Source organism: Myotis myotis, unplaced genomic scaffold, assembly GCF_014108235.1.
Source record: "Myotis myotis isolate mMyoMyo1 unplaced genomic scaffold, mMyoMyo1.p scaffold_m19_p_33, whole genome shotgun sequence".
Taxonomy (NCBI): domain Eukaryota; kingdom Metazoa; phylum Chordata; class Mammalia; order Chiroptera; family Vespertilionidae; genus Myotis; species Myotis myotis.
The window spans coordinates 1,443,260-1,471,034 of NW_023416339.1; the positions used below are offsets into that span (position 1 = coordinate 1,443,260).

The 27,775-nt window shown below is 49.3% G+C and overlaps 2 protein-coding genes and 1 long non-coding RNA gene across 4 annotated transcripts in view; 2 read left to right on the plus strand and 1 right to left on the minus strand.

The window, feature by feature from the left end:
* Positions 1 to 11,516, minus strand: part of TECR (trans-2,3-enoyl-CoA reductase) — a 25,373-nt gene extending 13,857 nt beyond the window's left edge. The window contains exon 1 of one of the 2 annotated variants that reach the window (XM_036302783.1): positions 11,332 to 11,516. In XM_036302783.1, coding sequence (XP_036158676.1) covers positions 11,332 to 11,346 — 15 coding nt within the window. In that variant the 5' untranslated portion in view covers positions 11,347 to 11,516. The remainder of the gene's footprint in view (positions 1 to 11,331) is intronic. The other variant, XM_036302782.1, reaches the window with a different exon arrangement.
* Positions 1 to 16,337, plus strand: part of LOC118652708 — a 25,300-nt gene extending 8,963 nt beyond the window's left edge. The window contains exon 3 of the long non-coding RNA XR_004966681.1: positions 13,017 to 16,337. This is a non-coding gene — a long non-coding RNA (uncharacterized LOC118652708). The remainder of the gene's footprint in view (positions 1 to 13,016) is intronic.
* A 2,113-nt stretch (positions 16,338 to 18,450) lies between these two features.
* Positions 18,451 to 21,639, plus strand: DNAJB1 (DnaJ heat shock protein family (Hsp40) member B1). The gene is made up of 3 exons (XM_036302772.1): positions 18,451 to 18,732; positions 20,333 to 20,913; positions 21,246 to 21,639. The coding sequence occupies exons 1-3, from the start codon at positions 18,522 to 18,524 to the stop codon at positions 21,474 to 21,476; spliced, it is 1,023 nt and encodes a 340-aa protein (XP_036158665.1). The 5' UTR covers positions 18,451 to 18,521; the 3' UTR covers positions 21,477 to 21,639.
* Positions 21,640 to 27,775: the final 6,136 nt, after the last annotated feature.

Below are 27,775 nucleotides of genomic sequence, written 5' to 3' on the forward strand. Positions count from 1 at the left end.
TGCATAGCAAGCCCGGTCCCCGTGCTCCTCCAGAGCAGCTGGCCCAGACCAGGGAACCCCTCCCTACTAGAAGCCATGGCCCACGCCCACACAGAGCAAGGATATGCTTGCTGCACAGAACCTGCAAAGGGCTCAACAGTGTGCAGAGGGCATCTGGAACCTCTACAAGCCTTTTCTGCTGGCAGAGAAGTTCGTGTTCTTCACCCCCGCAGCAAACACTTGCTGAGCCGAGCCATGTGCCAACCCGTGCTAGGTGCTGGGCTCCAGGATGAACAGAAAGAACTATTTGTAACAGCAGGGTGCTGGGCAGTGTTCCAGGTGATGGAATACAACAGTGAGCACAGCCAAGAAGGCCATGCCCTCCACGGGATCTACTTACCCTCAAGGGGAACACATGCAAAGCATCTATCACGTGACACGAGGTCAGGTTGTACCAGGCGCCAAAAAGAAAACAAAGGGCAGGAGACCAGAGTGCCACAGGAGTGGTCAGTGAAGGCCTTTCTAAGGAAGTGTGATTTGAACCAAACCGCAAGGCTTCCCTGGGGGAGGTGCAAAGGCCCTGTGGCAGCACGGAGCTTTGCAGGGCTCAAGAACATCAAAAGGCTGAAGCAGAGTGACTTGCAAGCAAACGACAGAGGAGGAGGTTGGAAGGGCGGTCAGGACAAGCACTCTGGAAAGCTGCTGGAGTGCCACAACTCGTCTGGTTTTTGGAAGGACCCCTCTCCCTGCTGGGCAGCCAGTGGGGGGGCGGGCAAGGCCCGCAAGCAGGCAGATACAGCAGAGAGTCTCAGAAACAACCCAGGCCAGAGACTCTGTGGCTTATATTGGAGCATAGAGGTGGCAAGTGGTGAAGAGACACCTTAGTTCCTGGATCCTGAGTTGTCACTGATTCAAAACAAGCCGCCGACTTTTAAGAGAAAAAATAAACTTCCTATGTCAAGATATAAATTATATATCTTGTATATACACACACACATATATACATACACACACATATATACATATACACACATATATATATATATATATCATAAGGAACTTCTGAAAATGCTGAGGGGAAAAATGTACATTTTGGGATGAAGATAGAGTAGTAACAAGAGCAAGAGGGTACTGGGTTTCTGGAATGTTTCTAATGTTTAGCCACATCTATCAAGGGAAAGGTAAACTGAAAATGCCAGCCCTACCTGTTGCGAGAGGTTCAGGAAGACGCCCACGGCTGTCTTCCCACCTGCAAGCCCCACAGGTGCCTGCTGGCTCTGCTCTGCCCTTCTGGTTGAAAGTGAAATGAAGCAAGAGGAAAGGAATCGAAGAGTCTTGACAGGGACATCCTTCCCCATACTTTCTCCCTGGATGGTACATGTTCTAAGACCCAGCCGGAGACTGGAAATGGTGTCTGTCCAGAGGCCCCAGGTGAGCTGGAATGTGGTGGGCACTGCAGTTCCTGAGCTGGCCTAGGAGTCTGGCAGGAAGTATTTTTGGGGACTGATCATGGCTTCAGCACCTCCCACAGGATCCCCATCTTATCCTTACAGGACAACTCAAGAGTTCAGGTAACTTTGGGTCAAAAGGGGCAAAAAGAGAATGGTCAAGCTCCAAAATAGCTCAAGATGAGCAGAGACCAGCTTCACGACAGAAGGGGGCCAACGCTAACACAGGGAAGCCACATGCACTCCAAGCCATAAACTCCAGGCCTTGAAACAAACAAGCACCCTGCAAGCAGGCAAAGGTCCTTCCCTTGGAGTTGCGGTGCCTTCGGGGGGGGGGGGGGGGGGCATGGCTGACTGCCTGGGCCTACCCTGCACCCTGCTCTACAGGACAGTGTCTCTAGCAGACACACCAAATCACTCGCTCCACATGTCTCCCGAGCCCCGCCAGGAGCCGCGGTTAAAGAGGAGAGTGAGGGACTCACACTGACATGCTCCCTGGAGGTGCTACGTCTGTGTGGAGAACTAACACAGGAGAGGTGATAGGGTGACAGGTGATAGGGTGGCCTGGCTGGGTCAGGGGGAGCCTCTCAGAGAGGTGACATTCAAGCTGAAACCTGAATGACAGGATTTCCACACAAGATGAGAATAGCAGCCTCTCCCCAAAACGTCCCAGCACTGGAGTTACCCATCTGAACTCCAGCCCTGTCCTCTACAGATCCTCACCCCCAGCCCGGAGATTTTGTCTGACTTGATTCTCTAGAGCAAATAGTATCCAATAATATACTGTTTCAGACTACAGATCGCCCAAGAACTCTGATATTACCCTCACCCACCCTCAAGAGCTACGCTTTCCCAACCCCAGCTCTTGACAAGCCTGATGCAGCAACCCCCTGCCGAGATAGACTCCTAAGGTGCCTGGGAGACAGCTTCTCCCCATAAGACTGGAGGCTCCCTTTGTGACCCCCTCAAATTTCAACCTGCTTCCTAATGCTCCGTGAAGCCTCAGTGCCAATGTTAAACCACCCTCTCCCAGACTTGGCCAGCCCACATCCACCCTGATGACAGACACTGTTCCCATGGGCCCACCACACAACTGGCATGGCCCTGGCCAACGCTCCCTTTAAACAGGAAGAAAATAAGAATTCCGAAGGGCCCAGGGTAGGACACATACCCTGCAGTCCCCTGGGCTGACTGAATGGCCTGGGGACTCTGCTTACATAAGAGCCTGGTTCAAGCAGGGACGGGGCAGGGCTGTGCCAGCCTGCCAGTCACTCACTGCAAGCTAATGAGAGGCCCTTTATCCCTCCAAGGGCTGGGGGAGGCTTGGCCCATCTCTAACTAACCATTTGTCAATAGGGAACTACCCTGAGCATTTATGTAACAAACACCATAACAAGAGAGCCCCCACGGACTTAAACCACCCCCTGGAAATTAACCTTTTAGATAAAATCAACAGGGAAAAGGGACGTCCATCACCCTCGGGTTAAAGTGCACAGGCATCCGGGTGGCTACAAAGCCCTGGCTGGCCGGCCTCATTTCTTGATGTGGGACACCCAAGGAAGTCTGGCCTCCCAGCCTCAGCACATGCTGGTCCCCTCCCCCTCCTTCAGGCCTCACTTAGGCTCACGACCTTGAGGGCAGAGGCTGAGATTCATTCACTCCAGTATTCCTGGTATGTGAGGGGTAAAGAGAAAAAAAAACATGTGGAACTAGCGGACTAATGAAGTGATAGATTGGAAACAGGTAAATGAAGCCCCACAGTACACCCAGAGCAGCAGATCCTGCCAGCCACCTGTGTGGGGAGGGGTGGGCCCAGGTGCAGTGTTGGCAGCTCACATTGAAGGGGTGGGATGACGGGGAATAGTCCTGCTGAGATTAGGTAAACCCAGAGCAAGTGGCCAGAAGCCATAAGAAGCTGCCTTCCCAACGTCAGGACCCCTAACGAGGCCGCTCAGCCCACCATGTGAGAAACCAGACTCATCCAGGCCCCTGCAGCGGACCCCACTCTCACCCTCTGCTCCCTGTGAGCCTGACTCCAAGAAGAAGATGCATTCATTCATCCACTCATTCATTCAACAAAGAAGCACTAACCGAATGCTGAGGAGATTGTAGGAACAAGACAGAGGCCCTGCCCTCACAGAGCTCAGTCTGACCAGGATAGAAAGACCATCAAGTAACCAAATGAGAACACCACAGCCGAAACAGCCCATGAAAGGATTACGGGGGGGCTGGGGAGTAGGGTTGAGGGTTGTACTCCAGATGGGATGGTCCAGGAAGGCCTCTCAGCATGACACTGAAGCTGAGCTCTCAAAAACAAGGGACCAGGCAAGTGAAGAATAGAGGGAAGCGCATTCCTGACTGAGGGATCAGCATGTGCTCCTGGAGCAGGGACATGGCTGTGGGTGTTTGAAGAGTGAAAGCGTGCAGTGTTGAGTGAGGAAAGCAGGGGACAGAGAATGACTAGAAGCCTCAAAAGGTGGGAGCCAGAGTGCTAAGACCCTCCCATTGCCATGCTTCTGCGAGCACTTTGCCTTCACTGAGGGTCGTCCCACAAAGCAGGAAAGAGCGGATCATCCCAAAATGTAACTATGACATTATGTCAAAGCTGATCCCTGGCATCTGGCTGCTTCTTCCACCTCCTGGGGATGTTATTCACACGAAGCCATCTCCAGTAGCCCCACTGGCTGCTCACCGACAGTTTTCAGGTGTTCAAGAGACCACATGCAGAAAGCACTCAGGTGCATGACTAATGCAGATCTGTCTTTATCTGCCAGCGATTGGTTCTGATCCACCTAATGCTTTGGACAGTGACTGGAGGCCAGGAATGCGCTGGGCACTTCCCACTCCCCAGTGGCCCTCTGAGACAGGTGTCCGCATCCTGACTTCACGGGTGAGAAAAATGAAATACTGATAGGGTAAATGTCCGAAGGCAGATCCACCCAGTGGCCTCCACAGGCCACCCCCTTCATCCCTTCCTCAGGGCATGAGCACCTGGGCCCACACACAGCAGAGCCCATGTGGGTCTGGGAGAATTGGGCTCTGCCACTCACTGTGACCATGGGCACGTCACTTTGCTTTTCTGTGCCTCAGTCTCCCCCTCTGTCAAACAGTATCTCTTTCACAGATTAATTATAAGGGTTAAACAAGTTACTAGATAAAAAGCACTTAAAGTGAGCACTACACTGGCAGTAGCTTGATGGTGGTGATGATGATGCTCTGGCTGTTTCCTGTATTCAAACCTTCTCAGCTGCCACTGTCAATGTCTGCAAGAGGGTATTAAGACGTAGCCTGAACTTGACCCACCAGCTGGAGGTCTCTGGCCTTTCTCACCCAGCCAAGCCTGTCAGTGAAAGTGCAGAGATTCCCAACTAAACAACCGTGTCACAACAGGTGCAGGTCCCTTCCAAGCACAGTTATCAACCCTCCAACTACCCTCTCCTCAGGAACCAATTATTCCAGGGGCTCTGCTAAGCACAGGATCACTCCCAGTCCCAGCCAGTGGGGCTCAGTTGCCCCACCTGGAGCCCACCCTCACCCACCTCCTACCTGCCTCCTCCACCTAGACCAGCGGTTCTCAACCTGTGGGTCGCGACCCTTTGGGGGTCGAACGACCCTTTCACAGGGGTCGCCTAAGACCATCGGAAAACACATACATAATTACATATTGTTTTTGTGATTAATCATTATGCTTTAATTATGTTCAATTTGTAACAATGAAAATACATCCTGCATATCAGATATTTACATTACGATTCATAACAGTAGCAAAATTACAGTTATGAAGTAGCAACGAAAATAATTTTATGGTTGGGGGATCACCACAACACGAGGAACTGTATTAAAGGGTCGTGGCATTAGGAAGGCTGAGAACCACTGGCCTAGACCCTCCCCTTCTCCACCTCAGCCCACCCCAACCTGCCTCCTCCAACTCAGCACCAAGGCCTCTGAAGGCAGGTAGATCAACAGAACTTGCTAAATGTTAGCTGCCGTCCTGTGCTTTGCCTGGCCCTGAGCTGAGTGCCTTCCAGGCATCTGCTCATCTAATGTTCACCAGAGCAATAGCCCCTTGAAGCCATAACCCAGTGAGGTTAGGGACCATTATGCCCAGCAGGGTAATGGTCAGTGTGCAACAAGGAGCTCTGAAGGGGGAGGGGCCAGCAGGGCACACCCTTGACCCCCACTGTATGAGTGAGAAAACTGGCTTGTGAGGTTGCAGAACCTGTCCATGGGCTTCAGCTTTTTATGGGGCAGTTAAGGATCTGAATCCAACTCAGATCCAAAGCCTGCAGGAAGGACTGCCAAACCCAGTGAGGGACTGGCCCTGTGGCCCTGGCAAAGGCCCTCCTCTCTGGGCCTCAGATCCCTTACCTGTAGAGTACAGAAGACAAACCCGAGAATTCTAGAGCTCATTCAGGCTCGGGGTTCTCAGATTCAGGCTCGCAGGAAGGGAGTGGCTGAAATGCAGAGCTACCAAGGGACAGAAGAGGGGACCCACCAGGACAATCTGAAACAGTGAATCACTACCTGCTCAGAGCAAGAAATCTGCAGGGTGTCAAAAGCCTAAAACCAGCTCACAGGCTCCTAGCCTGAGGCACGCCATCACAAGAAAGGCCTTTAAAGCTCACCAAGCTTTCATGGCTGCAGAACTCTACAGTCCACCGATTTTAAGGCAGAGGTAGACCCTCTGCCAGCAGTCCCCACTGGCCCACGGCGCCTCTCCCACCCTCCAGCCATGGATGTGTCCTCAGAAACATACACAGCCATCCGCGGCCTGGAGCAGCATCAGGAAAGCATCAACCGCAGGGACAGTAACAGGGGACAGGCACACTGTTTCCTAGGTCTACGACCTTGAGCAACTTAATTACTTCTCTGAGCCTGTAAAGTAGAAATAATACTCTTGCCCACCTGATCAGACGCTCATAGGACTTAATAAACAATGGCAGCTGTCAGCAGCACCAGCATCACGCTATTCTATCAATGAGGAATCAGACAGACCTAGGTCTGGATCCTGTCTCCATCATGATGTGACTGACTGTGGGCAAGTTCCTAGTCTACAAAATGGGGGACAAAGGTACCCACCTCTCAGGGTTTTTGGAAGGACACCGTAAATGTCAAGTGTCCCTGCTTTTATCACTATCTAGCCACAAAAAGATAGCTCAGATGAGGGTGCTACAACTAAGGTCCATCCTGTCTGCAAATGCAAAATCAACCCCAAAAGCACTTTCTGAAGACCTGTTCAATGCAATGTAGAAGGGTGTGAGAGCCCAGCCAGTGTAGCTCAGTGGTTCAGTGTCGACGCATGAACTAAGAGGTCCCCAATTCGATTCTCGGTCAGGGCCCATGCCCGGGTTGCAGGTTCGATGCCCAGTAAGGGTGGTACAGGAGGCAGCTGATCGATGTCTCTCTCTCATCTATGTTTATATCTCTCTATCCTCTCCCTTGTTCTCTCTAAAATCAATTTTTTTAAAAACATTAAAAAAAAAAGGTGTCATGCATATAAGCATAACCAATGGATATAAGGCACTGGGGGTAGGGGAGGCCAGGGGATTGTCAAGGGAGGAGGAAAAAAGGAGACATATGTAATACCCTTTGTAATACTTAAAGCAATAAAAAAAAAAAAAAAAAAAAAGGTGAGAGTAAAGAGATCAAGCAGTCCCCATCTTAGAACACATCACCTTCCTGCAAACAGGCACCAAATTTAACCTGCAAGGATCAGAGAACCACATGTTAAAACAGGGTTCGATGGCCAAAAACACCCCTACTTATTCCTCACCTTCTATTTCAAAAGGACACAAGAATTCAGAAGAAAAAATTACAGGAAACACCTAGAATCCCATCTCTGAAGTAAAATTTTCATTTTATTCTAGTTATATTAGATTCTTTTTCTTTTTTTAATAAAACAGGCATAGCTAAAGCCTCCCCATAACTTTTCTTCCCCATCTTTTTCTCCCAAAGCAATGGTTCTTCTAACTACTGTGTAATTCCCACACATTTCTCACCTTGTATTACAGTTTATCCTTAGATTAGGTATATACCCATAAACAACAGTACATGTAAGTCTCACTTGGTACTTCCTTTTTTTCAACTTACAGAATCTTTTGCAACTTGCTTTATTCCACTCAACAGGATATTTGGAGATTTATTGAATGGCTAGGTAAATCAAACTGATTTCTTTTCATACAATGGAATTGTGCAAAACATTTAAAAAGGATGACCCAGATCTGCATGTAGCACCGCCCCTTCTATGTATACCCCTTGCTAGTATGTTTCCAGCAACTTCATATTGTTCTTTAAAACTTTAAAACTTTGCTTCACTCCAAGGAGTACCCAGAGGCAGGTTCACAGAGGTGAAGTAAGCTGCTCCGGGTCATGCCATTATTTAGAGTGGCAGAGCCAGGACTCAGCCCAGGGCTAGTCAAAGCCCACACACCTAGGACACCATTAAACATGACTTGCACTTTCTCCTTAATTTTCACCTTCCTACTCAGTTCTCTGGCTCTAAACTGTCCCATGACTGGTATTCTAGTTACAGACCTTTCACATACTTACACCTGTAGAGGCAGCTGAAGCAATATGCCTGAGGCAAGGCACAATATTGGCCTAGAATTATCTGCAAAATGGGCACCAACAGAGCTACCCTTTGAGGTGAGGTGATGGAAGATCCTATATGAGGGCAGTGGGGACCCCGAGAGGATGAGGCTTCCTCACCTCGGGGTACCCAGCTGCAGGAAATGAGTAGGGACTTGGGCTTGGGAGGCCTAAGGTGCCGATTCTCTTCATTTACAAGATGCAATAAGCTGTTTTTCCAGTTGCTACTGGTATCATTGTTTTGACCTCTAATCAGCAGGCAAAAACTGCAATTAAAAAAAAAAAAAAAACCTATAGTTTGAGATAAGTAGTTCTCTTATCTTAACTTGCTCTGACCCCAAGATAATCCCAAGGTCAGCTCTGAACTTCCAAAAGCCAGCTTCAGCCAAGGCCAGAGGGAGACCAGCTCTACAGGCTTGTCTCAGGCCACTGAAGGAATACTTTTTCATTTCAGATCACAGAGGGAAAATAGGCAGTGACAGCGAACTACAACAAACCTTCCCTTTAGCTGAACTTCTAACTGCCATAACATCAGATGTCAATCCTGGTTAGCTTGCTGTTGACACTGCATGAGTCCTGCTCCTTTCTGTATAAATACTTCAATCACTCATCAACTGCACTTGTATACTGGACTTTACCATCTAGGAGAAACCTCTGGGGCCAAAAAGGCCTTCTGAGGGAGGCCAATCTCTCTGTGGACAGGGGATCACTTGTCCCAAACAGAAATATATTCTTTGATGTGGACAGTAATTGAAACCTTTTCTCAATCTTTGCTAAATGTGAGTGAAAGCATCCTTGCTACTTTTATAAATCTGTAAAAACACACACCCCTGGACTCATCTGCTTGCTGTGCAAACCCGGCAGGGAGGTGACTGCTCCTCCCATTCAGAAACTCTGTAGCTATCATCTTAGTGAATACTTGGCAAAGGTTAGCAGAGAATGATAACAGAGAACACAGCAAAATAACTATTCTTTTTCATTTTTTTTATTTTTTTTATTTTGAACAGTGGGTTTGACGCTCCCCCTTCCTTTTGGGAGGGAAAGGTTTGAGTAAGGTAAAACATGTTCTCCAGTCCAACCATGGGTTCCAATCTGTGCCCAGCTTCTCAGAACAAAAGTGCCCACCCCACGGGTTCTCAGAGGCCTACTTGATCTGACTAGTAAAATTAAGAGATTTTACTTTGAGTGGTAAACACACAATGCAATATACAGATGATGTATTATAGGACTGTACACCTGCAACCTATGTAATTTTATTAACCAATGTCACCCCCAATAAATTTAATGGGGGGGGGGGGGTTAAAACTCCACTATAAAAATGCCACACAGACCTTCCATCCTACATCTTTCAAACTGAATGTGGCTTTTTCTCCAGGGTTACACAGAGGGTTTAAAAGGGAAAATTATATTAGAAGAACTTTATTTTATGGTCACAAAGTTAAATGGGGCATGAGAGATTACTGAACTGTACCTCCTTATTCTTAGTACCATGCCAAAAATGACTGAGGACTTATGGGATAAAAGGCAGAGGTAGTGGTATTCAACTTATGAATAAAAACAATGAATCCTTCCTTCCATTTACATGAGGTGCCTAACCTTAGTGCAACTCACAGAGACGGAAGTAGAATGGCAGTTGCTAGAGGCTGGGCAGAGGCGGGGAATAGGAAGTTAGTATTTTATGGGTACAGAACTTCAGTTTTGCAAGATGAAAAGAATTAAGTTCTGGAAATGGATGCTGATGATGGTTGCATAACAATGTGAACATACTTAATGCCACTGTCCTGTACACTTAAAAAGAATAAAGATGGCCCTGACCGACTTGGCTCAGTGGATGGAGCATAGGCCTGTGGACTGAAGGGTCCCGGGTTCGATTCCAGCCAAGGGCACATGCCTGGGTTGCGGGCTCAATCCCCAGTTGGGGGGTGTGCAGGAGGCAGCCGATCAGTGATTCTCTCTCATCATTGATGTTTCTATCTCTCTCTCCTCCCTTCCTCTCTGAAATCAATAAAGAAATATATTTTTTTAAAAAAGATAAATTTCATACATATTTTACCAAAAAAAATTTTAATTAGTTGGTGAGGGGAGGAGAAATCTCTCAACCTGCTAATTTTTATTTGGGGACCAGCATGACATAGTGGCTAATAACTAGAAACTCTGGAGTTTTTTTCTTGTTTATTTTTTTAAATATATATTTCTTTATTGATTTCAGAGAGGAAGGGAGGAGAGAGAGACAGAAACATAAATGATGAGAGAGAATCATTGTTTGGCTGCCTCCTGCACACCCCCTACTGGGGATCCAGCCCGGAACCCAGACATGTGTCCTTGGCCTGAATGGAATCTGGGACCCTTCAGTCCGCAGGCTGACGCTCTATCCACTGGGCCAAACCGGCCAGGGCAAGGAACTCTGGAGTTCTGAGTTTCTCTCTGTGTTCTGCATTTACTAGCTGGGAACCTTTGAGCAAGTCACGTGACATCTCTGAGACCGTTTTTCGGTTTACAAAAATGGAAATAATAACAATAACAGTCTCCTACCTCATAGGCTATGAGGATAAGAGAAGAAGGAAACTGAATTTTATTAGCACAAGAGTGAGCACTTGCTAAAATGAGTCACTAAAAAGTCAGCAATAATTAAGTGATAAAATTACTAATATTATCAGAGAGATTTCTACGAGCCTGAAGAAACTTCGTTTTACGGGAAAAAAAGAAGCCCAGCTTAGGAGTCAGAAGACGGGCTTCAAGAGTGGCTGTGGGCGTGAGACTTCTGTGACACACAAGGGTTGACAAAGATGATCTCTTAGATTACCAGGAAGCCAGATCAGCTTTGTTGCTTGGCGGGAACCAGCCCTGGCAGCACCTTCCTCACCTCCTAAGCTTCTCGGAAACGTGCCAGGCGAGGGAAGGGGTCCAAAGGTCGTGCCAGAGAGGGCTGATAGCAAAGCCCCTTCCTAAGCCCGAGGTGGCGACACGGTGCCAGGTTGTGCAAGACACCTACGCATTGGGAGCAAGGGTCCCGCACCCTCGTTCCTCCCCTGCTAAAGCCTGCAACTCTGCCCGCTGGGAGAGCTGCAGGAAACTGCAAACTCCTCAGGTGCAGCAGAGACCCCCAAGAAAAGGCATCCCCAAAACAGCCTGGATTGCAGAATTATAAATACCTCCTCTGCACATGCGCACTGAAATTTGCGAGCGTCCCGGGGCACAACCGCGCCCACTGCGCCTGCGCCGTCCAGCAGTCCTCCGGGCACAGGACAGGAAAGGGGGATCTCGTGGACCCGCGAAAAAAGAGTGGGTTTGCGGTGGCCGTATCCTCATTTCTTACCTCGTAATGCTTCATGATTTCTTCACACAGCGGCTACTGCTCCAGCTGCTACTGCTGCTGCTGCCTCCCAGCACGCAACGCAGCACAGGTCCCTCGCGCGCTCACGACTGCTGCGCGAGACTAACCACGGCTCCGCGTCCGCCCCGCCCCTCCCTGCAGCCGGTGCCCTTCCAGCCAATCAGCGTGTAGGGAGCCCACCTTCGTCCCTTCCCCACGGGGCTGGTTTGAGCGTAGACTAGCCGCTCTCACCATAATGCTAGCCAATCAGCTTGCGGAATCCATCGAGGGGGCGGTACGCAGGCACGAAGTGGGCGAGAAAGAAGGGGCGTGGCCCTCCACCAATCAAAATGGGTCTCGAGGCCGCGCGCCCCTTTCCCCGCCTCTTGATGGCGTCGCTGTGGAAACGAAAGGAAGCGACGGTTACTGCAAGGCGGGGGCGGAAGCAAGAAGTTGAGTGACAGGGAGGGCAGCATCCACAAGGCGGGCGGCGAAGCTAGGTGAATTCCGAGGTTGGCGGCCCCTGGGGTACTGGGGAGCAACCGAAGAGGTCTAGGGGTTGGGGGCGTGGGCTGCAGCGCTGGTATGGAGTGGCCTCCGGCGAGGAGACCCCTATCTGTCATGAATGGGAGGGAAGGAAAGGGGAAATGGGTGGGGGAAAGCACCCTGAGACCCTCCCAATCTGAAATCAGGGGGTGTCTTCACTGCCCTTTTTAGTGCAAGCTCCCGTCTCCCTATGGCAGGGGACCCACATTTGTTTCTGCCTGCGCTGTCCGGTATGGTCACCACATGAAGCTGGTGAGCCCTTGAAATACGCTGGTCCAATTTGAGATGTGTTGTATAAATGTCAGACACATCAATTCCAATGACAGTACGAAAAGGAAATAATTTTTTTAAATCTCATAATAACCTTTTATGTTTATTACACCTTGAAATGATAATATTTTGGATATATTGGAAGAAGATATATTTCTAAAATTAAGTTCCCCTGTTTCATTTTACTTTTTTTTTTAACAAAGTACTTTTTTTGGTGATATATTTTTATTAATTTCCAAGAGGAAAGTAGAGAGTGAGAGAAATAGAAATATCAACCATAGGAGAAAATCATTGACTGCTTCCTACACGCCCCCCACTGGAGATAGAGCCCGCAACCCCAGGATGTGCCCTGACCCAGAATCCATCCATGACCTCCTGGTTCATAGGTCCATGCTCAACCACTGAGCCACTCATCTTACTTGCTTTTTTTAAAAAAAAAAAAAAGTTCAAATTATTTTTTTTTATATATTTTATTGATTTTTTACAGAGAAGAAGGGAGAGGGATAGAGAGTTAGAAACATCGATGAGAGAGATCGATCAGCTGCCTCCTGCACGCCCCCCCACTGGGGACGTGCCCGCAACTAGGGTACATGCCCTTGACCGGAATCGAACCCGGGACCCCCGAGTCCGCAGGCCGACGCTCTATCCACTGAGCCAAACCGGTTCGGCATCATCTTACTTTCTTAACGTACCTATTGGAACATTGAAAATCACAGACACAGCTCCCATTTATGGCTGGCAGTTGTGCCTCGCACGCGCGTGCGCATACACACACACACACACACACACTCATACTCATGCATACAACATTTCTGGACAGGCTGAACGGGCAGTACCTGGTACACTCCCTCACCTTCTCTTCTTTCTCCCAGTTCCAGGCCTGCCCTGAGCCACCATCAACTTGCATCATTGGAAACCCATGATGATCTGATATCAGGGACATGGTGAGAAGTCCTCAAAGGTAGACCTCTGAGTCATAGGGTGGGGCAAGGGTGAGTCATTGCTGAGCCCTTAATCATCCAGGTTGGTTCTAAACACTCTGAAGCTACAACTTTTGGAGACTTCTAAGTAACAGCAAAGGCTGTGGTCTTCAGAAACTATCTTTTTCACTCGGCCTATCCTGACAAAACAGATGAAAACACAAAGGTGTTTTATAATCGCACTTTCAAAAGCATCGATTTTATTCTGTTGGTAGTTGGGGGGCTCACAGTATCTTGAAACCTTTGTGTCCCAACCGGCCTCATTTGCTGCCGTCATTGAGGGGAAACAATGAGAGTACTCACTCTGAGACCACATCTTAAAATCCTACCAAGTTGAATTACTTGAGATGTCAAATTGTGAGGTACTAAGCGGGTAGAGTTGAAACCCTAAAATCTAGCCATGTTTTGCTACTTCGCTAGTTCTGTCAAATTCTAGTTTCTCCAGTGTAGTCTGCATCGGCGCCTCTTCCGTATCACTGGGTTCCAGCTAGGTGAGGCTTGTGGTGTCCTGACCAAATAGATGGCATCCTTGGGGGAATTCTGTACACATTCCTAGGGAGTTGGAACATTCTGGAGTTCCCCTTTTGAGATTGCTTTCCTGAGCCCTGCACTCACTCAACAGGAACCAACTCATTTTGTGAACCTACTATGCTCTGTGCCATATGGAGCATACAAATAATTTCCACCCTGCTCACCCACAAGAAGTTCATAGAAAGGCAGGAGCAAGCCTCCAGAGGAGAAAATTCCTCTTTATTTTTGACAAGTATTGAAGGAGTAAGGACCTCTTGTTGGCTTCGTCTGGCTTCCAGTAACCAGGCTGTCAGCAAAAATCAAATCCACCCTTGGAATGAAAATTGGCCACTTTGTACAGCCATTCATGACACTGTACTGCGGCTCTGGCTGTGCCTGTCATTGGGGACAGCTAAATCATGCTTGTGTTATTAGCCTCAGTGGGTAATAACAGTGACAAGTAGACACATTTGGTGTTGCTGAGCTGACTGTAACAAGCCCCTGGGAGCAATTTCCAAAGAGGAAATTCCAGACAGATCTTGCATTTAGCAGCGCTGAAAGATAAGTGGGGCCTCCTGGGATCTTGGACCTGGGGGACCCCACAATAATTTGGACACCAAAGATCTGGTGTGTTCAGTTGTATCCAGCTCACAGGTTCTGTTTGCATCCCACACATGAGTTAGGTAGGATCTTGATTGTCCAGAACCTGGCTTGGCTGGTTTGGGAGTGCATGATAGAGCTGGTTCGAATTGTGAGGGAAGGTGAAGCAGAGAAAAGACAAGCTAGGGCTGGTTAGCAACTTTCTGCTGTGTCAGGAGCCCCAGAGAGAGGTTTCCCAAGCCCTGCCCTGATTTGCATTTTTTATTGTGAAGCCCATGGGATGTTTATTTATTTATTTTTATTATGGTATAATATAGATACACCTTTTCAGTTTATAGTTCTGAATACAGATAGTGGTATAACCACCACCACAGTCAAGATATAGAACATTTTCAGCATCCCAAAAATCTCTCCTGTACCCCCTGTAGTAGATCCCAGCCGCCAACAACCACTTTCTGCCCCAATACTTTTGCCTTTTCCAGAAGGTGCTATTATATGGCATTACACAGGAAATAGCCTTTTGAGTCTGCCTTCTTTCACTAACCATGTATTTAAAGAGCATCTGCATTTAAAGAGTTCCTGTATCAGTAGCTTGTTTCTTTTTTATGGCTGAATAATATTCCATCGTGTTGCTAGGCCAGTTTGTTTATCCAATCACCCACTGAAGGACATTTAGGTTTTAATGGCTGTCGGTAATTATGAGTAAAACCTTGATAATGATTGGTTCATGGGTTTTATGTGAACATAGGTTTTTATTTCACACAGGTGTTCTACCAAGGGTGGGATTGCTGGCTCATATGGCAGTTGTGCTTTTGAAGGCCTTTTTGATGAAGAGAATTGAAAAGAGTGGTGATGCACTTTTTTTTATAATTAAGGCTTTATCATCATCTGAATCATATCTTACACAAGCTCAGTGCTTATCAGAAAGCACTCAGTGTGCTAAACATGCTACACTTCAGCATCTTATTCCCTGGGTGACCTCAGGCAAGTCACATGACCTCAGAGCCTCGACTGTAAAAAGAAGGTTAACACTAGGCCAACCTCCTAGGATTATTATGAGGATTAAATGAATTAATACACACTGACCACTTGAAAATGGCTTGGCACATAGTTAACTGTTATTATAATGTTCATTTCCTGGCTCCTCTTAATTCCTTCCACATAGTAACCTTGGGTGGTAAGAGCTACTCTTATCCTCATTTTATGGAGGACACACCTAACACTCTGAGAGATCAAGCAAGTTATGTAAGATGGCACAGGTAGTAAATGAGTAAATTGTGGGTCTGGGATTTCAGCTGAGGCTAACTCCAGACTCACCTGCTTAGTTCCTATATCAGTCAGGGGTCTACCAAGGAACCAGAACCAATGGGCTATATGTGTTTGTCAGTGTGTGAGTATTAAGAGATTTATTTTAAGGCATTGGCTTACACGATTATGGGGAGTGGCAAGCAAGTCTGAAATCTGTAGGGTAGACCAGCAGGCTGGAAACTCTTGGCCAGAAGCTGATACTTCATCCTCAGGGAAACTTCAGTATTTTCATTTATAGTTAACTTTTGTTTTGTTTTTTAATTCTTTTCAATTACAATTTACATTTAATATTATTTTGTATTAGTTTGAGGTGTACAGTATAGTGTATAATCATATACTTCACAAATGTTCCCCCTGATATTGCCAGCACCAAACTGTCACCAAACATACTTATTACAATATAATTGACTATATTTCCTATGCCGTACTTTACACCCTCATGATTATTCTGGAACTACCAATCTGTACTTCTCAATCCCTCCGCCTTTTTCACCTAGTCCCCCAACACCCTTCCCCACTGAAAACCATCAGTCTGTTCTCTGTATCTGAGTCCTTTTCTGTTTTGTTTATATTGTTCTTTAGATTCCACATATAAGTGAAATCGTATGGTATTTGTCTTTCTTTAACTGACTTATTTCACTTAGCACAATACCCTTTAGGTTCATCCACACTGTCGCAAATAGTAAGATTCATTCTTTTTTCATGACTAATATTCCATTGTATATATATAACACAGCTTTTTTAATCCAGCATCTATTTTTAATTTATTTTTGTTAATCCTCACCCAAGGACATTTTTCCCATTGATTTTTAGAGAAGAGTGGAAGGGAAAGAGAGAGGGAGGATTGGTTGCCTCCCGCACATGTCCTAACCAGGGCCGGGGATTGGACCTGCAACCCAGGTACGTGTCCTTGACCAGAAATTGAACCTGAGACTTTCAGTGTGCAGGCTGACACTCTGACCACTGAGCTCACTGGCCAGGACATATCCACTCATCTGTTGATGGGCACTTGGGCTGCCTCCACAGCTTGGCTGATGTAAATAATGCTGCAATGGACCATAGGGGTGTATCAGTATTTGTCTTAAGACCTTTCAGTATTTGCTTTTAAAGCCTTGCAACTGATTGGATGAGGCCCACCCACATTATCCAGAGTCATCCCCTGCACTTAAAGTCAGCTGATTGGTGATATTAACCACATCTACAAAATACCTTCATAGCAACACTTTGATTAGTGTTTAATTGAACAACTGGGTAGGAACTTTGGAAGCTGTCACATTTGTAACTCTAAATTTATCCTATAAAATAAATACTAGCTTATAAGTATGAGCAAGTCCCGAAACTGTGGGTTTTTCCCATAATGTGACTCTTCTGCTGTCTATTTATGTAACTTTTTAAAAATCAAACTCTCTTTCTCCCATGACTGGTTCATGCCCCCCGCTATGCTGTGCCAGTGGACACCAGCCCATACGCAGCTCCCAGGCTGGCAGTGCGTCCGAGCCCCCGGGTCCGTGAGTGGCCATGGAGGGCTGGAATCCCGCTACTAGACCACAGGGAAGGCCAGCGTCATCTTTTCAGGAGTCCCAGGTTGCATAAGGATACAGTCATTGAACTTTTTGTTGTGGTGTTCCCAGGAAGCTGGTGGTTCGGCAGCCCCTCCCTCAACAAGAGGGTTTGTTACCCCGCGGAGAGCACTTCCTCTGTGCCAGGCCTGTCCCCGGCACTTTACAAAGGTCGACTCATGTCCACTTCAGAGCTCTATGAGGCAGGTACCACCACCATCCCCATTGCACAGAGTAGGAAGCTGAGGCCCAGAATAGCTTGCTCGGTAAGTAGCCCGGGGTCACGCAGCCAGGAAGTGCTGGAAGCAGAAATGAAACCCAGCTGTCTGGCTCTGGAGCCGATGTCACCCCTCCCTGACCTCCCAAGCCGTACTTCCAGGAACCGGCCGCTGGGGGGGGGGGGGGCAGTGCCCCCCCCCTCTTCCCGGTGCCCTTCCCAGGCTATCCCTTCCTGAACCTCCTTTTCCCATCAGCCCTGTCTGGGACCACAGGCACCCCGGGCTCCCAGAGCCTAAAGGAATCACGTCACCCGCAGAAACAGGCCCTGAGAGGTGTCGGACACACTATGTTCCCCAAATCAAAAGGTAGTGGCGAGAGAAAAAGAGGAGGTGCGTTCAAAAGAGCCAAAAATATTCACGAAGCGTCCACTGCGACCGAGTGCCAGACACTGTTCAAGGTACCGCCGACCCAGCACTGACAGGTCCCAGGGCCTGCCCTGGTGGGGTCGCAGGCTGAGAGCGGGTGACATTGGCCGTGGAAACCAAGATAATTTCAGATTTCAGTGGCACGTGTTCTCGGGAAAACGGTAAAGTGAAAGGCCCGGGAGCAGCGGGGCTGGGAGGACCTCTCGGGAGGTGAGCTTTCCCAGGTCCTCGCCTGGCTTCCTAGGACATTTCTGACCGGACGGGGCAGTCCTGGGGCTCCGAACCGCACGCTCCTCGCCGCCGGGAAAGGGAGGGTGAGACAGGAGGAGGTTTAGCCACTTGCCCGGGGTCTCCCGTCAGGACCCGACCGGGCGTGGCGGACCCGCACGGTCACCGCCCCGCCCCACCGCCCTGGTGGGACCCTGTCGCCCAGGCCGGGGCGGGCCGTGCGGCCGGCCGTGGCGTCCGGGAAAGGGAAACAGGTCGCGAGGCCCCCGCGGCCCGGTGCGCGCGGCCCGGGGAGGCGTTGCCGAAGGCGGAGGGAAGGGGTGTGGCCACGAGCGGGCGGCCGTTGGCGGCGCGGCCCCGCCCCGGATGTCGCGCGTCTCGGGCTGGGCGATGGGGATTGGCCGACGCGTCGCGGGGGGCGGGACGGAAGGTTCTGGAGGGGGCTGGCGGGATCTGGAAGCTTCCGCCGGACGGGTATATAGAGTCCGGGACGGGGCGGCGGAGCGGGGGGGACACCGACAGCTGGGCGGCAGGCCGCAGGCGGGGCCATGGGAAAGGACTATTACCAGACGCTGGGCCTGGCCCGCGGCGCGTCGGACGAGGAGATCAAGCGGGCCTACCGCCGCCAGGCGCTGCGCTACCACCCGGACAAGAACAAGGAGCCCGGCGCCGAGGAGAAGTTCAAGGAGATCGCCGAGGCCTACGACGTGCTCAGCGACCCGCGCAAGCGCGAGATCTTCGACCGCTACGGAGAGGAAGGTGCGTGCGCGCGCGGCCCGGGGCGCGCCCCCGCCGTTTGACAGGCTGGGAAACCGAGGCACCGCAGCTGGGCTGCGGCATCGGGCGGGGGGTGGAGGCCGGGGCCGGCGGCGAGCAGCCCCCGCCCTCTGGCCGCGCGGGCCTACGCCCTCGGATTGGCAGCCGCCGGAAGGGAGGAGGAACGCTGGCCGCGTCGCTCGCCCAGAAGCTTCTAACACATCTGGGGCTGCCCCTCCCTGGGCGCCTCCGCCCGCGGCCCCGGGTGCGGGTGCGGACGCAGAGGGGAACGGACGTGTCTTCGGCCGGTGACGCTGCGGGCCCACAGGCCCCGGCTGACCTGGGCCTGGCGGAGGCCGTGCCGTGCTGTCCAGGGGTGCGGGGCCGGGCCCCTGCTGAGCGCCGCGCACCACCTGAGTGCAGGGTGAGCCCGCACTGGGAGCGCCACTTCTCTCCACCTCACTCCCCGGCCAGGGAGGGCGGGGTGAGCTGATCGCAGTCAAGGGCTTACCCAGCCCAGAGCCAGGCCTAGCGATGGCAGCCTGCGCCACTGCGGCCGGCAAGGGGCAGAGAACAGGGGCCCGCCTCCGCCCCGCCTCCCCGGGTAGCCCTCCTCGGGGAGGAGAAAGCGGCTTTCTTGTTTGTCCAGTTGCTCATGGTTGACTCAGACTGGCTTCTGGATTTGGTGTTAAGAAATTAACTGGCTTTTTATATGGTGGCAGTTGGTGCCAGGGTGTGAGAATTTGAAAACCTCCGAGTATTTTACCAACGTTTTTATTCTCCCCACACATGGCTCCAGCCCTAAAGGACTTGAGAGTAAGCACTTTCTGAAAGCTGACCCTCGGTCAGGTTTTTTTCATCTGATCTCTTTCTCTTTTTTTAATTGATTTTTTAGAGGAAGGAAGAGGGAGAGAGAGAAACATCAATGATGAGAATCACTGACTGGCTGTCTCCTGCACACCCCCACTGGGACCAAGCCTGCAACCCGGGCATGTGCCCTGACGGGAAATTGAGCCCTGACCTCCTGGTTCATAGGTCCATGCTCAACCACTGAGCCAAGTCCCCTGGGCATTTATCCGATCTCTTAGTGAATTCTTTTAAGTCCTTATATCATTTTGGGAGGGCGGGTCAGAAAAGAAGTGACAGGAACTGGGTAGCCCCTAGAGAGGCCCATTTCAGAGCCTGAGCTCCTTGCCGCTGTCATGCCACACTGAAGGGCCTTGATGGAGGTAAAGGCTCGGGTTCTTGCCGTGGCTGGTGTGCTCAGTGGTTAGACTATGGGCCCCTGAACTGAAGGGTTGCAGGTTCAATCCCCCTCCCTGTTTGGTCGGGTTATGTGCCGGAGTCAACCAATCCATGTGTGTCTGTCACATTGATCTCTCTCTTCTCCCCTCTCCCCTCCCTCCCTCTCTCTCTAAGAAAGAAAGAAAAAAAAATCAATGGGAAAATATCCTAGGGTAAGGATGAACAACAACAAAAACTCGGGTTCCCTTGTTCTTCTCTGACAGGCTAAATAAAATTCCTCTCCTGGTGGCTCCCAAGGTTTTTTCCCTTAAGGAAAGCCCCTGGCCAGCCATCTGACTTCTTTTAATTCTCCTTTCAGGCCTAAAGGGCGGTGGCCCCAGTGGTGGAAGCGGCGGTGGTGCTAACGGTACCTCCTTTAGCTACACATTCCATGGAGACCCTCATGCCATGTTTGCTGAGTTCTTCGGTGGCCGAAATCCCTTTGACACCTTTTTTGGACAGCGGAACGGGGAAGAAGGCATGGACATTGATGACCCGTTCTCTGGCTTCCCCATGGGCATGGGTGGCTTCACCAACATGAACTTTGTCCGCTCTCGCCCTGCCCAAGAGCCCACCCGAAAGAAGCAAGACCCCCCTGTCACCCATGACCTTAGGGTCTCCCTTGAAGAGATCTACAGCGGCTGTACCAAGAAGATGAAGATCTCCCATAAAAGGCTGAACCCCGATGGGAAGAGCATTCGCAACGAAGACAAAATCTTGACCATTGAAGTGAAACGGGGGTGGAAAGAAGGGACCAAAATCACCTTCCCCAAGGAGGGAGACCAGACCTCTAACAACATTCCAGCTGACATCGTCTTTGTTTTAAAGGACAAGCCACACAATATCTTTAAGAGAGATGGCTCTGATGTCATTTACCCAGCCAGGGTCACCCTTCGGGAGGTAAGGCACTAGGCAGAGTGGTGTCTGGAGAAAGGGCTGCTTTTTGACACATACTTGTCTTTGTTTGACAGATAGTTCTGAGCTCTCGGTGTCTGTTAGATTTGGGGAATGGGGCGGGGGGGAGGGGAGGGTTAAGAGGGGGCACCAGGTACACAGCTTATCAAAACTCCATTCTTCTGGAGCTTCCATGATGCTGACCTGGGTAGACCTGGGGGCAGAGTCTTAGTTGCAGAGGCCTGATGGCTCTTACCCCACCCCAAACAGCCTCTGGGCTGGAGTGGAGCTTCCTAAGTTATACCCTTTACCTAATGCTGTCACTTTGCTTTTCTAAGGCTCTGTGTGGCTGTACTGTGAATGTCCCCACTCTGGACGGCAGGACCATACCCATCGTATTCAAAGATGTCATCAGGCCTGGAATGCGGCGAAAAGTTCCTGGAGAAGGCCTCCCTCTCCCCAAAACACCCGAGAAACGCGGGGACCTCGTTATTGAGTTTGAAGTGATCTTCCCCGAAAGGATTCCCCAGACGTCAAGAACCATACTTGAGCAGGTTCTTCCAAAATAGCCACCTGTGTTCCCCAAGGACTGACCAGGGACCTTTCCAGAGCTCAAGGATTTCTGGACCGTTCCACCAGTTGTGGACCCGTGAGAGGGCGGGAGGGCCCAGGGAGGGCTTTCGTACTGCTGAATGTTTTCCAGAGAATATATTACAATCTTTCAAAGTCGTGCACTAGACTTCAGTGGTTTTTCGAGCCGATAGGGCGGTAGGTGGTGGTGACAGCAGGAGAAGGCGTTCCAGCTTGCCCCACTGGGTTCTGCAGCCCTCCTGGGATGGGCCCACCCCTCCTCCAGGCCCTGCCCAGGGCCGAGAGGCAGCCCTGCAGCTGGACTTGAGCCCTCTGTCATCCCTTTGCTTGCGGCCATTAGGTGATGGCAACCTGCCATCCTGGTCACCACACCTTCCCTGTATGCTCTTCAATTTGTTGTGTGACCAATTTGTGTTTCCTTCTGTATTTGTCTCCCATGTCTTGCTCTTCCTCTGAAGAATCCCATCTTTTGCCATCTCAAATTGAGAACCTAGACTATTTTTGCAGAAAGGCCCGGCCTGCACCCACAAGCAATACCTCTCATTCCAGCAGGACCAAGGGAGCCAGCCTCAGAGTGACTTGCACAGCCACCTCTCCCTGGAGAGTCAGGAGCCCTTTTCAACCTCAGGCTCCGAGGCCAAGTGTGCTCACTGAAGGGTCTTTTCCTTTAAGGCAATCTTTGGCACACTGGGCCTTCCCAATGGCCCGGGACATGCTTTGTTTAATGGACTCTGGACTCTTTCAAAAGGATCTGATCCTTTTGAATTTTGCACAGCCCTAGATATAATCCCTTTTGATAAAAGGGTCTTTGCTCCTGATTATAGGAGCACTGTGGGACGTCTGTAAATATGTTTTTATAATTCCATGTAAAGTTGTACTTTCAAATGAAACCAGTCCATGGCAGCTGCTGCTCTCTGTACAGGCCCATAATGGGAAGGGAAGGGGGGGTGGGGTGCGGGGGGGATGAGTATCTGTTCCCTAGAGGCCAGTCTGGTGCTCAGACCCTTAGACTCATTGTAAGTTGCCACTGCCAATACAAGACCAAAGTGTGTGACTTGTCAATGTGCAGCGTTAAAGACAGCATTAAAGTCTGATGCTAAACCTCAGGGGAGCAGTCCTGCGACTCTGTTTGAGGGCTCTGCTGACTGGGGCGGGGCTGGGTATCCCTCCAGCCAGAACAGGAGGGAGGAGTTGCAGGAGAGGCAGGAGTCCTCTGCCAAAGAGATAACTTCCCTCCTGGGCTCCATGTCGGTTGGGGAGTGTCAACCCACCCAGACTCTGCATCTAGATATCCAAGACCCCACTGGATTCAGAGCTTATTTGTTTGTGAAGGTTGGGGCCAAAGTTAAGCATTTCTCCTTTCTGTCTTTTGGGGCCCAGGCGGGCAGTGCATGTTCTGTCCTCTTATCCTCTTCCACTCCTTTCTTGCTGGAACAGGCTGGGTTGTTGGGCAGGCCCTGGCCAAGCCTGACTAGGACTCCAGGCCGGTGCTGGCTGCCTGCCCTGGAGAAGACAGCTTCCTGCTCTCCCTTCTTTTGCACACCACGGAGGCTGCTTTTACTCTGTAACTTTTTTTTTTAAGGGACTGGTTTTACTATAAGGTAAGTAATTATACAGGCTGGAAACAATGTATTGCTACTTAGCTACAAAAGTCAGTAAAAATAACACCATATTAAAGTCAACCTAGGAGTGGCTTTCCCTTCCCACTAGAGCAATTTAACCACTGAGAACAGTCTGGGAGCAGCACTGTCCAGGAGAACTTTATAATGAAGGGAATGTTCTGTGTTTAAATGGAAATTAAATTCAATAACATTAAGAACTCAATTTCTCAGTCTCTCCAGCCACATTTTAAGTCCTCAGCAGCTGCATGTGGTTAGTGGCAACTATTGGAAAGCACAGAACTAGAATTGAGAGCTTTTCACCCAAATCTAGGACAGGTCTCTTCTTAGAAGAGCAGCCACATTGAGCCATCCTAGTTGGGAAGTGACCCCAGATAGAACCAAAAAGGACCTCATCACAAGATGTTTACTGAACTGCCTCAGGCACCAAGAAGACATTTAATGCAGAACTGAACTTGGCTGCAGACAGGGTCACCATCCACAGTGCTGCCAACCCCCTGCCCCCAGACTCCATTATGTAGCAGGTTCCTGTGAACTTAATATCCGAAAGTGCACAAAGCCTGAATGTGCACACAGTAATGGGAACTTGCGGGAACAACCTACTGAGGGTGTGGGTGGGGCAGTGATTCTTCAGAGCAGTGATCATGGTGAAAAAAAGACTCAAGTGGAAAGAAAACCTGCTTTTCAGGTGTGCACTGTTTTGCGCATGCTGGACCTGGATGTGTGTGTCCAGAGATGTTTGGTGGGTCCATTAGCAGACCACTTCCTGGGCTGCCCTTTAGGGATTCATTTTCCTGTTCCCATGCTGCCTCTCAGCACGTTTTGGAGTTCCTGGCCTGTCAGGACATGCAGAGCTTCCCCTCTACCCACCTCATCTTAGTCCATTGTACCAGTAGTGTCACATTTCTGCATGATTTAAACAGTACAAAATTCAAAATGTTTATCAAGCCTGAGGTGAGGAGTCAAGTCCCCCCCTCCTCTCGGGCCTGCAGCTCCCTTTCCCTCTGTGCCCGTATAGACAAGCCAAGGCATCAGAGATTTTATTTAAAAACATTTTTTTGTGCATCCTCAGAGTGTGCTTGTATAACTGTAATTTCTAAATTTGGGGTTCAGTTGTTGGCTGTGTAATTGAAATACCAAACTTGCAAGGGCACAGAGTGAGAATCCTCCCACCCTGCTATTTGAGTCCAACCCATCGAATATTCCCAGTGAGTGTATGCCTTCCCAGAGATGCTGTGTAAGTGCATTTTTCTGTTTTACATAAATGGTGCATACTGTACACTCAGAATTTTTTCCTCTACGTAGTGTATGGTGGAAATAAAGAGTTTCCTCATTCCTTTATTCTGCCATGCCTACCTACATGGGAGTGAAGATACAGGTCAGTGTTTGGTGGCCCCTTACTCTCCCCTAGCCATTGTTCCTGCTTCTAGGTTTCAGTTCCAGCTCAGCCACTTTCTACTGTGTGACCTTGGGCAAGTGACAACCTCTCTGTGCCTCAGTTTCTTCAATCTGTGGTTTCGCTTCCCACAGTTTCAGTTAACACCAGTCAATCGCAGTCCAAAATATTAAATGGAAAATTCCAGAAATAATTCGTAAGTTTTAAATTGCATGTCATTCTGAGTAGTTCAAGGAAGTCTTGTGCCAGCCTGCTCCATCCAGCCCAGAGCTGAATCATCCCTTTGTCCAGCACATCCACACGATGTATGCTCCTCCCCCGCCCCCCCCAACCATTAGTCACTTAGTAGCCATCTTGATTATCAGATCAACTGTCATGGTATCTCAGTGCTTGTGTTCAAATAGCAATATTTTACTTAGTAATGGCCCCAAAGTACAAGGGTAGCAATGCTGGCTATTTGGATATGCCAAAGAGAAGCCATGAAGTGCTTCCTTTAAGTGAAAAGGTGAAAGTTTTCAATAACAGAGACCACATTAACATAACTCTTTTTACAGTATAGTGTTGTAATTGTTCATTTATTATTAGTTGTTAATCTCTGACTGTGCCTAATTTATAAATTAAACTTTACCATAGGTAGGTATGTATAGGAAAAAAAAGTACATACAGGGTTTAGTACTATCTGTGGTTTCAGGCATCCACGGGGTCTTGGACTATGTTTTCTGTGAATGAGGGTCCTGGGACTACTGTAGTACCTCTTCTAGGGCTGTAAAGTAGTTCTAGATACAGATATACCCCAGGGCCTGGCATAGAACCAGGACTGTGCATCAGTTATTAGCATAACTATATGCTTATGTGAAGCTCTCTTAGCTCACAGCCTGGGGTGTGGCCCAGGTCTTTTAGGTCAAGTGTGCTTAGCTGAGCTTTTTTAAAAAAATGTTTTTAGCCGGTTTGGCTCAGTGGATAAAGCCTTGGCCTGCGGATCTAAGGATCCCGGGTTCGATTCCGGCAAGGGCACGTACCTCTGTTGCAGGCTCCTCCCTGGCCCAGGCCCTGGTCAGGGCGCATGCAGGAGGCCACGAATTGATGTGTTTCTCTCACATCAATGTTTCTGTCTTTCCCTCTCTTCCACCTCTAAAAGTCAATGGAAAAATATCCTCGGGTGAGTTTTAAAAATAAATTAATAATAATAAAAAATAGCCGTAACCGGTTTGGCTCAGTGGATAGAGCGTCGGCCTTCGAACTGAAAGGTCCCAGGTTCGATTCTGGTCAAGGGCATGTACCTTGGTTGCAGGCAAATCCCCAGTAGGGGGTGTGCAGGAGGCAGCTGATCGATGTTTCTCTCTCATCGATGTTTCTAGATCTCTATCTCTCTCCGTTCCTCTCTGTAAAAAAATCAATAAAATATATTTTTTAAAAATAATAATAGTTTTTTAATATATTTTTATTTCAGAGAGGGAGAAGGAGAGAGAGATAGAAACATCAATGATAATAGAATCATTAATTGGCTGTCTCCTGCACACCTCCTACTGGAGTTTGAGCCTGCAACCCAGGCATGTGCCCTTGACTGGAATCGAACCCAGGACCCTTCACAATGCTCTATCCACCGAGCCAAACCAGCTAGGGCAAAAATTGTTTTTACTGATTTTAGAGAGAGAGGAAGGGAGGAGAGAGAGACATCCATTGGCTGCCTCCTGCACGCTCCCTACTGGGGATCAGGCCTGAAACCCCAGCATGTGCCCAGACTGGAAATGGAACTGGCACATAGGAGGACATTCAGCCAATTGAGACACATCAGCCAGGGCTTGGCTGAGCTTTAAAAAACAAATTCTCAGGAAAGTTGCTGAGACTCTAGCTCGAGCCCTGGCCCCCACCCAGCCCAAGAACACTATCTAAAGTAGGCTCACTCTCCTGTTATCTTGTTTTTATTTTTATTTTTCATTGGGGGGGAGGGGGATTAATCTGTTTTTTTGTTAATCCTCATCTGAGGATATCTTTCCATTGATTTTAAGAGAGAGTGGAAGGGAGGGGGAGAGACACAGAGAAAGAAATATGGACGTGAGAGACACACTGATTGGTTGCCTCCCGCACCTACCCCGACCAGGGCCTGGAATCGAGGCTAAAACTGAGGTGCCCTTGACTGGAATCAAACCTGGGACCCATTAATCTGGGAGCCAAACCAGTTGGGGCTCCGCTGCTATCTTATGACAACCATGCTCACTCTACTCCTAGGCTGAGCCATCCTGGCTCTAAATCCTGGCTCTGCCACTCCGCTGCTTGTGTGTCCTTGGGCAAGTAACTTTATTTCTCTGAGTCTCAGTGGCCTCCTTTGACAACCAGGGGCAATGAAAGTACAGACTTAATAGGGGCGTTGTGAAAACTGGGCGAGGCACTACATCGGGGCAAAAAACATGGCTAAGAACTTGGTTTCTAGAGGTTGGCTGTGCTGAGTTCAAGTTCTGCTCACTGCATTCCCCAAGAAAAACGACAAAACCTCTCAGAGCCTTGGTTTTCTCCCGTGTGAAACAGGACTAATCATAGAAGTCACCCCTTCTCACTTCCCAGAGCAAGAACTCAGCTAGCCACAAGCCTGACGGAGAGCAAGTGTGTAATTAACATGGACAGTCTTTCTAAAGCACTCAGCAGAAAGCCTGCCCCAGGTCTCCTTGAATAGTTACTAATTATTAAAGCACACAGCATAGTGCCTGCCTGACACATAAGTACTCATTCATTCATATGCACTCATTGAATACCTACTGTGTGCCCAGCCCTGTTCTTGATGCTAAGGACACAGCAGTGAACAAAACTGGACAAAATTCCTATATTGGCAAAGCTAACAGTCAAGGGCGGTGGGTAATTAAGAGTAAATAAAGCATTAAATATGTTAGTGCTGAGAGTGATGAAGAAAATTAAACCAAGTGGGTAGAGTGTTGGGCACAATTTTAAGTAACAAAGTCAGCAAATGCCTCACTGAGAAGGTGACATTTGAGCAAAGACTTGAAGAAGGAGGTAAGGAGGAAGCCAAGTGGAGAGCGAGGGAATAGCATTCCAGGCAGAGGGCCAGCCTGTGCAAAGGTCCTGAAGTAGGAGCATGCCTGTGTTGTTTAAGGAACAGCCAGGAGTCCAGTGAGGCCGCAGCAGAGTGAGGGAGGAGAGAGTGGGAGGAGGGAGGACAGTGGGGGTGATGGGGCAAATGGTATAGAGCAGGGGGTGGGGGAGCTGCAGGTAGAAGTTTGGCTTTTCCTTTGAGTGTGAAGGTTTTGAG

Bases quoted from the DNA above. Each gene is read 5' to 3' on its own strand.
- DNAJB1 (XM_036302772.1), top strand. From the start codon at position 18,522: ATGGGAAAGGACTATTACCAGACGCTGGGCCTGGCCCGCGGCGCGTCG. The intron at 18,733-20,332 runs GTGCGTGCGCGC...TTCTCCTTTCAG, and splicing joins CGACCGCTACGGAGAGGAAG to GCCTAAAGGGCGGTGGCCCC. The intron at 20,914-21,245 runs GTAAGGCACTAG...TGCTTTTCTAAG, and splicing joins CCAGGGTCACCCTTCGGGAG to GCTCTGTGTGGCTGTACTGT.